This window comes from Myotis myotis, unplaced genomic scaffold (assembly GCF_014108235.1).
Source record: "Myotis myotis isolate mMyoMyo1 unplaced genomic scaffold, mMyoMyo1.p scaffold_m19_p_14, whole genome shotgun sequence".
Classification (NCBI taxonomy): domain Eukaryota; kingdom Metazoa; phylum Chordata; class Mammalia; order Chiroptera; family Vespertilionidae; genus Myotis; species Myotis myotis.
The window spans coordinates 32,335,243-32,348,806 of record NW_023416318.1 but is presented as its reverse complement, the minus strand read 5'-3'; the positions used below and the strand labels follow the sequence as shown (position 1 = coordinate 32,348,806).

The following is a 13,564-nucleotide window of genomic DNA, read 5'->3' as shown; positions in this document are numbered from 1 at the left end:
ATGTATGTGAAGAACCTTGAAAAATAATAAAATTCATTTGAGCGACAAAAACACAGTATATGATGATGAAAAATACATTTATTTTTAATGTATACATGTACACTGATAGTCCGACAGAAAACTTTATGACTCCGTTTGATATTATCAGTGGGACTTTTGCTGCTGCATCACTAATAACAGAGATTTTACATCAGGTTTATATTTCGTGACTTTCAGAGATATGCGCGAGCTACTACTTTCATCCGTCAGGCTACTCCTATTACGAGACTTAACAAAATTCATCACTGAGAACAAAGATTCACGATTGTAAATGGAAGATTATAAGAGAGGGTTTCGCGTGCCAGCAAAAGTTACAGGCGTGCCATGTTTGGCACGCGTGTCAGGGGTTGCCCACCCCTGGGCTAGGGCCTCTTTCTTTGTAGTATTGATTTTCAATACTAACTTGGTTCTCTAGCATCCTTCCATAATCATTAGTGAGGCATTTGAAAAATGTCATGCACTAATGTGTTTCAATTCTATTACATCTGTTATCTTTGTTAATACACACCACGTCCCATCTTTGGCCAATGGACCCTATTCAAATTGGCTCTTGAATACTTTTAATATAACCCTTAATTTTGTATGGCCTTCTTGTTTTCTTGTGTAGGATGTTTCAGGTTCATCTTGTACAGGGTGTGGCAAAAGTAGGTTTACAGCTGTGAGTATATGAAACAGTTTATTTTGGTGTTATTTATTAATTATTATATTGTTTTTCCATACGAACAACTGTAAGCCTACTTTTGCCCCAACCTGTACAGTTCCTGCCATTTTATAACTAAACACAGTGGATGTGGTTGTTGTTAGCAATTTTATTTGCTTGCAGATAAGGGATTCACATTCAAAGCTCTGTCACCCTGAAGAGAGGCTTAGCTATTGCTTATGTACGTGATCTGGTTATGTACACTGAACTTATGTTTATATAATATGATCACAATATTTGGTTTTATTTCAAAGGTTCTGAAGCAAAAACACCTGGATGGTTGTCTACGACATGTATCTGTAAGAAGATTTGAATCATTTAATCTGTTTTCAGTAAAAGAAGCCAAAGGAAGGGAAACTGAAGAGGAATTTGGTGCATGGGTCCAATATACAAGTGTCTTCTACCCTGAATACAGTATTTCCTTAAGGTAAACATCACTCTAGTTAAGATTTTGTTCAAAAAAGCCTCTTTTCAAATAAACTAATAACTATCTATGGATAAAATAAAAAGCCGTTTTCACCTGGCCAGAGTGACTCAGTTGGTTGAGCGTCGTCCTGTGCACCAAAAGCTTGCTGGTTTAATTCCAAGTCAGGACACATGCCTGGGTTTCAGGTTTGATTCCCAGTTGGGGAGCATACAGAAGGTAGCCAATCCATGTTTCTCTTTCACATCAAGGTCCCTTCCTCCCTCCCTCCCTCCCTCCCTCCTTCCCAAGCATGTCCTTGGGTGAGGATTTAAAAAAAAGAAGGCATTTTTCTCTTATAAAAGAGAAACAATAATAACCTCATTGTTCATTCTATTGAGTTTGCAAGCAATCTTTATCAGAAGTTAGGTTTCCTAACTTTGTGTTAAGGAATTCCTGCTGCTTCAATGTGTTCTTGCTGTATTATCAGAAATAAGAAAAAATTTTTCCAAAATGTAGTGACATTTGAGGATAAACTGTGGTGTAAATCAAAGGGTTCATTTAACCATTCTCTCATAGCATTTGATTATGACAAAAAGCCAAGTTCTTTGTGAGGCAAGGAAGGCTGAAAGTGAACACAGAATTTTTCTAAGCTACTCTTCAAGTAGTAGTTATCTAAAAAATCAAGCTTTGGTATTTATTCCATTTATGTTTTGTCATTTTTCAGAATAGAATCTTAAGAATAGGAGGAGAAAATTCAGCTGAAAACACTGATATTGTGAGAAGCATGCAGACTGTTCTGGCTTTAAAAATCATTAGAAAAGAGACAAAAGAGTTGCAAACTGAAGTAGCAAGATACTATTTTTACTGAATTACTTTTCTCTTACAGCTATAATCTAGCATGTTGCAATATTAATTTAGGTGTTTGATATTATAAAATATGCCCCTTTTTTGAACAAGATTTCACATTTTGAAAGGGATGGAGGAGCACATTTACAATAACTATAAGAAGAACAAGAAACATATTAAGCAGAAAAGTGACTGAATAAGGTTTAGGTAAGGCTAAAAATACCTTTAAGAAAAAAAGTTCTCCCAAAGGATGTCTAATTATAGTATACTAGAGGCCTGATGCATGAAATTTGTGCAAGAGTAGGCCTTCTTTCCCCCAGCTGCCAGCACCGGCTTCCCTCTGGCACCCGGGACCCGGGCTTTCCTCCCAAGAAGGATGTCCGGTCTAATTAGCATGTTATGCTTTTATTATTATAGATACTAGAGGAGTGATGGCAAACCTTTTGAGCTCGGTGTGTCAGCATTTTGAAAAACCCTAACTTAACTCTGGTGCCGTGTCACATATAGAAATATTTTGATATTTGCAACCATAGTAAAACAAAGATTTATATTTTTGATATTTATTTTATATATTTAAATGCCATTTAACAAAGAAAAATCAACCAAAAAGATGAGTTCGCGTGTCACCTCTGACATGTGTGTCATAGGTTCACCATCACTGTACTAGAGGCCTGGTGTACAAAAATTTGTGTACTCTGTGGGGGGGGGTCCCTCAGCCCGGCCTGTGCCCTCTCGCAGTCTGGGAACCCTTGGGGAATGTCCACCTGTCAGCTTAGGCCCGCTCCCCGGGGTTTCGGGCCTAAGTTAGCAGTCAGACATTCCTCCGGCAGCCTGGGAGACCTCAGGGGATGCCCGACTGACAGCTTAGACCAGCTCCCCGCGGGGATATCCTTAGCGATGCTGAGGAGGCAGGAGAGGCTCCCACCACCACTGCTGCGCTTGCAGCTGTCAGCCCGACTTGTGGCTGAGTGGAGCTCCCCCTGTGGGAGTGCACTGACCACCAGAGGGCAGCTCCTGCATTGAGTGTCTGACCCCTGATGGTCAGTGCATGTCATAGTGACCAGTCATTCAGCTGTTAGGGTCAATTTGCATATTACCCTTTTATTATATAGGATTCCTTGAACTATTTTAGTTTAATATATTTAAGCTTTAAAGACACCATAATAGCTAAAATTTGGGATTTGGACAAAAATTGACTGGGGTGAGGAGGGAAGAACAACTAGGAACTGGTTTGATAATACTGCTTTATTGAAAATTTCAAATGAAAGAACTTTTGGGTTTGTTAGCTTGCCTGTACATTCTTTGTGAGATTCTAATTAGAACACCTCAATTGCCTCACATTCTAATAGAGATAATTAGTTTAGTCCTTGGTTAAGAAAGAAAGAAAAATGCATTAGATGCTTAGTATGAGCCAGGTACAGAGGGGGGTGCTTTGATGTATTCTAATTCATGTAATCCTTACAATAACTCTGGGAAATAGAAATGAAGATAAACAATTGGAAGATAGTATATATGAGGAAATTAAAGAGAGGGAAAAACAGAGTGATCCAGGGGTCTTCAGGTACAAAATTCTAAAACATATCTTTTACATCCACTGGTGACAAGAGGCAATAAATGTAAACTGTGCCAAGAATAATTTTCTGATGTCTGCAAGGCCCTGGAAAGCATTGCCAGAGAGCATGTGACATCTGTTATTCTTGAGAACTTTCAAAATAAGGTGTGGTTCTCCACCTTGTGTATAGAGATGACCTGGATGTAGCTGGAAGCCAGGCTAGAATGTAAACTGAGACTCCTTTCCAACAGGTTGTGATATATCCAGTTCTGGAAGAAAAAATACGGGTATGTCTATATAACTATGACATTTAATCCTACTTTATGGAGAGAAGAGAGGTGACTGAGCTAAAAATTTGCCCTAGCTTATTTGGCTCAGTGGATAGAACGTCGGCCTGTGGACCGAAGGGTGCCGGGTTCGGTTCCGGTCATGGGCAGGTACCTCAGTAGCAGGCTCCTCCTTGGCCTGGGCCCTGGTCAGATCACATTCAGGAGGCAACCAATCGATGTGTTTCTCTTACACTGATGTTTCTTTCTCTCTTTCCCTTTCTCTTCCATTCTCTCTAAAATCAATGGAAAAATATCCTTGGATGAGGATTAAAAAAATATTTGCCCGAATAACTTAAATGTACACAATTCTAGAACTGAACGTGATCTTAGAATGCATTTAAAAAAGTCATAACAGCATTAATAATGGCTGACTATGGAGTGCCCACTATGTGACAAGCTCTGTTGTGAGTGGTTTACATGTATTAGCTTATTTAATCCTCATAACACCTTATAAGGTAAATACTATTATTATCCTCATTTTACAGATGAAAGTAAGGCCCAGAGAGGTTAAATAACTCCATTGATTATGCCTCTACTCAAACCCTGGTGGTATGGTTCCACAGTCTGCACTTTTAAACACTTATTTTGAAATAATTGCAGACTCTCAGGAAGTTGCAAAAATAGTACAAGGAGCACCCAGCTTAACTTCTACACATCTCGCCTCTTGGGAGGCAATCATGCATCTATTTATTCATTTTTCAGATGAAAGGATTGAGGCCTAGTAAAACCAATTTCCTCATTGATTATTCTGAGTATCCCATTTCTTACTCCATAATTCTGTTACTATATAGGAAATTGCAACAAAAATTACTGACATTGCTTAGGGGAGGATTTCTTACAAGAACAATTCATTCCATTCCATTGCCAATATTGTTCACATGGGTTTCAACACTATGAAATGATTGAAAAAACGTGATGAATAATTTAAAATAAATTCAAATAAAAAATATTTATTAGCACCTTCTGTGTAGGTAAACAAAAAGAAATATAAGATATATTATCCTCAAGGGGCTTAAATAAGTGAAAAGTTAAATAATAAAAAATAATTAAGCCATGGCCAGTGTGACTCAGTGGTACAGCATTGGCCCTGGTCATTGGTTCAATTCCCAGTCAAGGGCACATACCTGGGTTGCTGGTTCATTTGCCAGCCTGGTCGAGGTTTGTATGGGAGGCAACACATCGGCGTTTCTCTCTCCCTCCCTCCACCCATTCCTTCCTTCCCTTCTTTCTACTCTCTAAAAATCAATGGAAAAAATACCCTCAGGTGAAGATTAACAAAATTTTTTTAAAATAATAATTAAATAAGAAGGAAAGTTAAGTTAAACATCTATTCTAAGAATTATCACCAGGCAGTGCATAACTAATTACCAAATGGGTGGAAAACTTCACGCATATTAGGAGTTTAGGGTATAAGTGATTTTGAAGGCCTTGAGGAGTAGCAGTTTAAACTGGATCTGGAAGTATTTGAACATTCTGGGAGAATGGAAGAAATCATTCCCAATGAGGGGAAAGGCACTAGAAAACATAGCAGTCAGCAAGTACAAGGCATAATCATCAGAGGCTACTGAGAAGACCACCGTCTCTATGGGGAGGAATGGTGATCAATGCATGTTATAATGTGGATTGGCTTCTGGGTTCTAATAAAGGGTTGAGCATTTGGGATGTTTTATTCCTCACAGATCATAAATATTAACAGAGATGATGTATATATGGTAATTGATATGGTAATTAATACCAATGTTTTTATTAGTCTTATCCTTAAAATTTCCCTACATATTGATTTCTGTTACTTTAAAGTTTTTTTTGTTTGTTTTTGTAAAGTTTTACTCGACTTGAAATCAATACTCCAAGGAGGTAAATACTTAGACAATTTAGATATTTTTGAATTCAAAATACATAGGTGTATCTTTTTTATACTATTACAAGGTTTATAAGCAGTGATCCACATTAAAACTTTGACCATTATTTTCTGTCAGCTTTACATGATGATTCTTAAAAAGAAAGAATAAAGAATTTCCCTTGGTAAGTTTTCATCAGAAGCAAAAGTCTGGACAATGTAAACATTAGGTTATGAAATCCCCAAGATCTGTTGTCTTTTCCAAATATCTGAGAACGGTCGACTCTTTGTTCTAAAGTGTGTATTGAGAATTTGGAAATCAAATTTTGGGACATGACTTGTATTTTATTCCTTGGCAAAATCTTCTTGTCTTTCTGGTGCTTTATTTCTTAGAACTTTATAGAAGAGGCTTTTGCTATTGGATAGATGCATGTACAGGAAACTAATATATAGTAGGAGACGTTTATACTAAAAATCTTCCATTAAAAATTCTTTCTCCCAGATTTATAAGCTGGAATCTGTTTTCATACAGAATTTACTGTATAGATACTAGAAATTGTTCCCCACTCCCCCATGTGTCAACTTATTTTTAGTGTAGTAGGAATTTATATATTCTGAAAGCTTTACAATACTTCCATTATATTTGGAACCATAGAATTGCCTGAAATATTCATTTATAAATATGTACATGTTTTAGGTATAGAAAAAGCTGAGAGGCTTAACTGTCCTCCTTTCTTTGAATAAGACTCCTGTTGCTATGGTAATTTGCTGAATTAGAAAACTCTTGACTTTCGGCTTGTCCTAGGAGCTTAGAATGGGCAAGAGGTCAAGAATGACTTTGTCTTTGTGATGCATCTTTCTAGTAAAACAAATATACTGCAGCAAGATCATATATTGCTTCTCTAGGGAAAGGAAAAACATAAAGCAAATCCTCACCCCACTGAATTTAGTAAGTATCCTGTGAGTGCTCAGTAGATAAAAAATAGTGATGGGAATGGTATGCTTACGGTATTAGATGTATGGCATCCTTATATGTGTGGATATTATAGGTGCCCATGTAAAGCTTGGCAAGGCTGGCATCTGAGGCAAACATGAACACTGAAGTTACATTTAAAAAGTATAGTTTTAATGTTAGTAGTATGAATCCTGAGAAAGAAGATACTTAAAAAGGGCTGCCATTGGCGAACTGGGCTCAAATTCAAAAACAAAACAAAACAAAACAGCCTAGCAGCCATTTAATATATATATATTAATTTGAGAGAGAGAGAGAGAGAGAGAGAGAGAGAGAGAGAGAGAGAGAAACATCAATGATAGAATCATTGATTGGCTGCCTCCTACACGCCCCACAGTGGGGATCAAGCCCGAAACCTGGGCATATGCCCTGCCTGGGAATCTAATGGAATTGAATCTCCTGGTTTGTAGGTCAATGCTCAACCACTGAGCCATGCTGGCTGGGCTTAAGGAACCATATATTATGGCTCCTATATTTAGGAAAAAATGTTTTTGATTTTTATGCTGTATTGCTGATAATTTTAATAGCTTCATCTTGTATTTAGATGCTCAATATGTTTTTCGTTTTCTCTCTTGTCTCACGTGTGGTTTTCCATGTTAGCATAAATACTAGTAACCTCAGCTTGCATGCACAAAGAAGGTACAGAATCATTGTGTTATGGTGTTGAAAGTTTGATTTGTGGTTGGTAACTTCATTACCTTAAAATATGATTCTGTTGAGCCCAATGCTTATTTGGCAAATAACTTTTTGCATTTTCACTTAGTCACTCTATCAAAGAACTGGGTCTCTGTGATAAAAGTGAAGTTTTTTTTAGAAGTGTGATACAGTTTACATGTATTCTCGTACTACATGCATTAGTTTTCTAGGGATCCTAAAACAAAATGCTGCAGACTGGACAGCTTAAAGAATACATTTATTTTCTCAGTTTTGGGTCTAGACATCTGAGATAAAGCGGTTGCAGGTCTGGTTTCCGTCCAGGCCTCTCTCCTTACCTCGCCATGGCTGCCCTCTTGCTGTCTCTTCAGTAGTTCCTCTGTGCATGTGCCCTGTAGTCTGTGTTCTAATCTCCTTTTTTTTTTTTTTTATAAGGACCCAAGTCATAATGGATTAGGGCCCACCCTAAAGACCCCAATTTAATTTAATTACCTTTTTAAAAAAATATATTTTATTGATTTTTTACAGAGAGGAAGAGAAAGGGATAGAGGGTTAGAAACATGGATGAGAGAGAAACATCCATCAGCCGCCTCCTGCACAACCACTACTGGGGATGTGCCCGCAACCAAGGTACATGCCCTTGACCGGAATCGAACCTGGGACCTTTCCGTCTGCAGGCCGACGCTCTATCCATTGAGCCAAACTGGTTACGGCTAATTACCTCTTTAAAGGCCCAATCTCCGAAATTCTGAGGTACCAGGGTTTAGAAGTTCAACAAATCAATTTTGGGAAAGATACAATTCATTTCATAACACTATATATCATTTATGATAAGTTTTAATGACAAAGTTAAAGTAGTGTTGTAAATTTTATTATAAATGGTTATTGTAAATTGTTATAATACCTTAAAGAACTATAGGTTTAAGGCATATAGAGTAGTATGTAGAAGATTGCATTAGCACCAATATTTTACCAACCCTAGAAAAGCAACTCAAACTCTATGACCTATTATTGACTGTTGGGTCCATTTGTATGTGAAGAATAGTATCTTTTATAAGGATGAATAAAATATTAGTAATTAAATTAAACATTTAAAGGGTTTTCAAGTGAAGAGAGATTAGAATTAAAGAGAGTGGAATTAAGATTAGTGGGCAAAAGATACAAAGAATTTGCCCTCTGACATTTATAATTCCCTATAGATGGAACATGCAGACCTGAAGGTTGGTTAGTTCCTTGTGACTGAAGTTCTGAATTCTTTGGGTTGTTATAAAGTACATTTATGTATTGTTGAGGTTCTGGAGGTTGATTGCTTATTTTCCTTTTGAGATTCTCCAAGTGTAAGGTTTTGTTATCTTTAGAGAGGTTAATAATTGCCCTAGCCAGTTTGGCTCGGTGGAGAGAGTGTCGGCCTGTGGACCAAAGGATCCCGAGTTTGATTCCAGTCAAGGCACGTGCCTCCATTGCAGGTTCCTCCCTGGTCTGTGCTCTGGTTGGAGCATGTGCAGGAGACAACCAATCCATGTGTTTCTCTCACACTAATATTTCTCTGTCTTTCCCTCTCTCTTCCACTCTCTCTAAAAATCAATGGAAAAATAGCCTAGGGTGAGGATTTTAAAAAAAGGTTAATAATTAATTCCACCTTTATATAACTAAAACAACAATAAAAATATTAGTACTTTAAAATGTAGATCAAGCATCAGGAACTGTTATTTCATTAAATATTAGGAGGACTATATTCTGTTATTTCTTTTCCTTCTCCCTCTAGTGGGCAGAAATATTTTAAAAATACAATATGGAAAGGTTTGTTAGTATTGGGTGTATCACTTTTTTTTTTTTTTTTAAAGCAAATCTTAATGTTCCAGAATCATTAAAGAAAATGTTTTATTCCTTTCTAGGCATAATAGTGGATCTTTGAATATTGAAGATGTTCTTACCAGCTTTGACAATACAGGAAATGTTTGTAAGTTATATGATCACTACGTAGAAATAGTTTGTGTTTTAAAAAGTGAATTTATAATTGGTGTTTGTTCTCACCAATGTTTGTTTATACTGACTAATGTGTGTGTATAATAGAAACTCTTACAGTTTCAGCTGCAAAATGAACCTCCTATACAATGCGCCTACGAAGTGGGATAAGGCAGTTTTACACTTGGCAGTTGTGGGTGTGAGAGCGAATGTAGGTCAGAGGAATCCTGGACTCTCCAGTACTGTCCCCTTGTTTCTTCCTTTCATTTTGACCTTCTCAGTCAATCCAACAAAGGGGCTGTCTCTTCTTTGTTGTGGTTCGGGTGCTTTCTTTTCCACTTCCTGCTTCTTTTCTCTCACTACAGAATGAAACCAGAACATTTTCCCTTGCTGTTAGTGTACTTTAATACCAGAATGTTTTTGTTTTATGCAGTATTATGCTATTATAGAATATATTGCTGTTTTCATCTAAGCCTGTAAGTCGTGATTTCTCCATTGAGAAAATCATTTAAATCATTATAAAGTCATATGATTAAAGAAATTAAAAAAATCTTTATATCATTGCACCAAATAGCATACCATGATAGAAGCTAGGTACCCCTTCATGTGTATTGCTTAGGATAGTTCTCTTAAGATAATGAATTATCAATGTGATGTGACAGTTGTAAATGTTAAAAATTGTACTCAAATACCTTTTTTCTCAAAGGAAATTTCAGAACTGTAACTACTTATTGTCGGAACTAAAACAATTTTCCTTGCTAATAGTATTGCTTTATTAAATTCCCTAATTTTAGGTCTGCATAGAATAATGTCATATTCTATGCACCACATTATGGCAAACTTTTCATGTATAGAAAAATATGCATTTTGTCACTAAGGATTTTATAAATATCCTCAGGAATCCTAAAATATTTAAAATTATGTAAGTTTATTTTTCATGGATATCTTTTCGTTTCTACATGTTGGCACTTCCTGAATTGTTTCCTATTTAGGCATATCTCACATTTTTATTGGGGTTTTAGGCAAGGACAGGCCAAGGGATGCTAATGGTGGCTGAGGAGGCATCCTCCTTTAATTCTGGGGTAATGTAAAATATCATTAAGTCAGGCTTATGCATTTAGGAACATGATTGGAGAGTGTTAAATATGGAAATTTTGATTGAGTAGTGTAAAAATAAAATATTGTTCCCCGTGACTCAGTATAAAACAGGGCCACTAGCTGGCAGCATTATGTAAAACAAAAATATTTTCCTAAAGGTCCAAGCTATTACTTTATATATTGATTAGCTGTCTTATACTGTTCTAACATTTTTTCCTATCAGCTGCCCCCACCCCTTAAACCCTCACTTGTCTGCATAGAATAATGTCTGCATAGACTATGCACTTCATTTGTTGCATTGACAAAGGGAGAAATTTCATGTTGAAAGTATTTCTTCACTGCTGTCTATTGTTTGGTAGTAAGATTTGAGTCTTTGGAATGAGACCTACTTACATTTGAATCTTGGTTCTGAAATTCATCTTGAGCAATTTATATCATTTCCATGAGCCACAATTTTTAAAAAATCTCTTGGAACTGGATATAATGTATAGAAAGTGTGTAATATATATTGCATTTTCATAGTGGACACTATAGAGTTTATTATTACTGTGATGAGTATCTCTAAAATTTTTCAGTTTTTTTTCTAATAATGAAGATAATATTAAGAGTTATTCTGATGTTTTAAAATAACTATTTTGATAGAACTAATAAGGCAGGAAAAATAAATGACCAAAATAGTAATTTGTTAAAATGTCTTGCCATAAATGTGGCCTTCAAATCCTGAATATTCCAAGTGATAGAAGTGGTGACAAAAATAAGACCTGTTAAAACATGTTGTTTAGTGTAACTTTTACATTACACTCTTTTTATTTTAAAAGAAAAATCTATACTGATATTTTGCTTAATGAAAAAAATTGGTTACAATAAAGTAAGGATTGATTATAATTTTTATATAGTCTTTGCCAAGGCTTAAAACGATCAAGGATTAAAAAAATACTTTTTCAGATTTTTTTTCTTCTTTAAATTAATCACTCAACTATTTGATTTTACACTAATTGTGATTTTAGGTTGAGTTTGTGAAAACCCAGCAGAGGGCGCCACATCATAATTCTGTCTCACTGCTCAACATACTTGGATTAATAATTTGAATAATAAATAAGCTTTCATCATATAAACATATAAAAACATATGTCTAAACATTTCCATTTGACTTGTTTTTATATATTTACTATATTCAGGAACTCATTAATGTAAAAAATAGATTTTTCTGACCAATTTTTTAGTTTATTTGCTTTTTTGTTTTAAATAGTTGAATTTTTATACTTATAGCTTCAAATAGAGGAATATTTTTGAACATTGTTAATATTGATATATAGAGAAAGTCCTATATAAGAATATCAATTCCTAAATCATCACCATAGTAGTACATTGATAGTAAGTATACTGAGGGATGTTTAGAATGAGGAAAAAAGTTTCTAATATTGTGAGAGAACCAATACAGAGAATTATCCATATATTTCAGGAATTAGTTTCCAGGTTAATATAGCTTCCTGATAATAGAAAGAATAACGTAATTAAAATATTTTATAGTTACAAAAGTCTGACGTTTTATAAAATATATTCATGGTTTGTATAACCCTTAATCTCAACTTTCAGGTATTTTTAAAAACAAGTAATGATTTTGTTCATTGTAAATTTTCAAAGAGTGGAGAATCATTCTTCCTGAATTTGTTCATTCTCTAATTAAAAGGATATGAGAAAATCCTTAATTTTAGAAAATAAATGAAACCTCTATCAGTGGTTCTCAACCTTCTGGCCCTTTAAATACAGTTCCTTATGTTGTGACCCCCAACCATAAAATTATTTTCGTTGCTACTTCATAACTGTAATATTGCTACTGTTATGAATCGTAATGTAAATATCTGATACAGGATGGTCTTAGGCGACCCCTGTGAAAGGGTCGTTCGACCTCCAAAGGGGTCGCGACCCACAGGTTGAGAACCGCTGCTCTAGAGAGTTTCTTGTTTCCTGATATATTAGAAGACATTATTTATATTTACCTTTATTATTTAAAAATGTATGTTTTTAAATGTATGACCTGTTTTATATTTTTGAGGTACCTTTCACCGTTTAAATTCATTTGAATGTCATAGGAAGAAATGAATTTTCCACAGTAATTTTGCATGATTCATTGCTCTATAGAATATGACCCCGGTCTTATCTTTATATATGTTTGCTATTGTGGAAAACAAATTATTTTTAAAGGTAAGCTCTTTTGTGCTTACCTCCAACCATATGGGTGGGTATATATATTTTATTATTTGAGTTCTACTACTTGAGAAACTACTTCCTTTTAAAATATCAGAGTTACTCTGTGGAGAGGTTGTATGCTCTATTGATTCATCGTGCCTGGAAAGAGATGCCATCAAGCTGCCTAGGGGAAAGTATAGGATGACATCCTTCACCTGAAACGAGGTGCTGGCTGCTTCTGTGTTTCATGTAACATGTACAGTACTTTGGGTCAGAGGGTACTTTGCTAGCACCACAGCAGATCTCTTGCTTCTGTTTTCTCTGTGGGTAGGATCTCCATTCCAGCCAGTCCCTGACCTCTAATCAAAGAAACCCCATCATGCTATGTCTTTTCCAAAACAATTTTCTCTTTCTCCAAAGTCATCTCTTTCCTCTACTGAAATGATTTTTTTTAACCAGTTAACTGCCACATGTCCAAAACGGAAACCATCCCTACATGCCACGATATTTTGAATTTAATTAAAAAAATCAATTTGCAATGAGTATTATAAAAATAAACATATTACTCACAATTCGGGTGTCCTTGAATATTTTCAGCTGAAAATTCTCTCACGAAAAATGATTTTAAAGTTGGTCAGGGCTGCCACTTAGGGAAAGCATTTTTATTTTATAGATGTGCATGGCGTGTGGGGAAGGTCCCCTGCTTGCGTCTACAGATGCTTATGGCATAAAAAGAGATTCTGTTTTGCACTTTGTTGATGCAAATTTGGCCGTCATATATACAGTGCAACTACATCTTTGGTATTTGGTGTATAATAGCTTCATTTGTATTTTTTTTTTAGCACACGGTTCTCTTCTGGCAGCATAAACAGTTAATACTTCTCATACCATGTGTTGTATGTAATATATACAATATAATGCGTATAAGCCTTTAAA

At 35.5% G+C, this 13,564-nt stretch overlaps 1 protein-coding gene across 3 annotated transcripts in view; it reads left to right on the top strand.

Moving 5' to 3' along the window:
- CAMKMT (calmodulin-lysine N-methyltransferase) overlaps nucleotides 1-13,564 on the top strand; it is a 306,572-nt gene that overhangs the window by 3,668 nt on the left and 289,340 nt on the right. For all 3 annotated transcript variants that reach the window (XM_036334699.1, XM_036334700.1, XM_036334698.1), the window contains exons 2-3: nucleotides 994-1,166; nucleotides 9,271-9,335. In XM_036334699.1, the coding sequence (XP_036190592.1) occupies nucleotides 994-1,166; nucleotides 9,271-9,335 (238 nt within the window). The remainder of the gene's footprint in view (nucleotides 1-993; nucleotides 1,167-9,270; nucleotides 9,336-13,564) is intronic.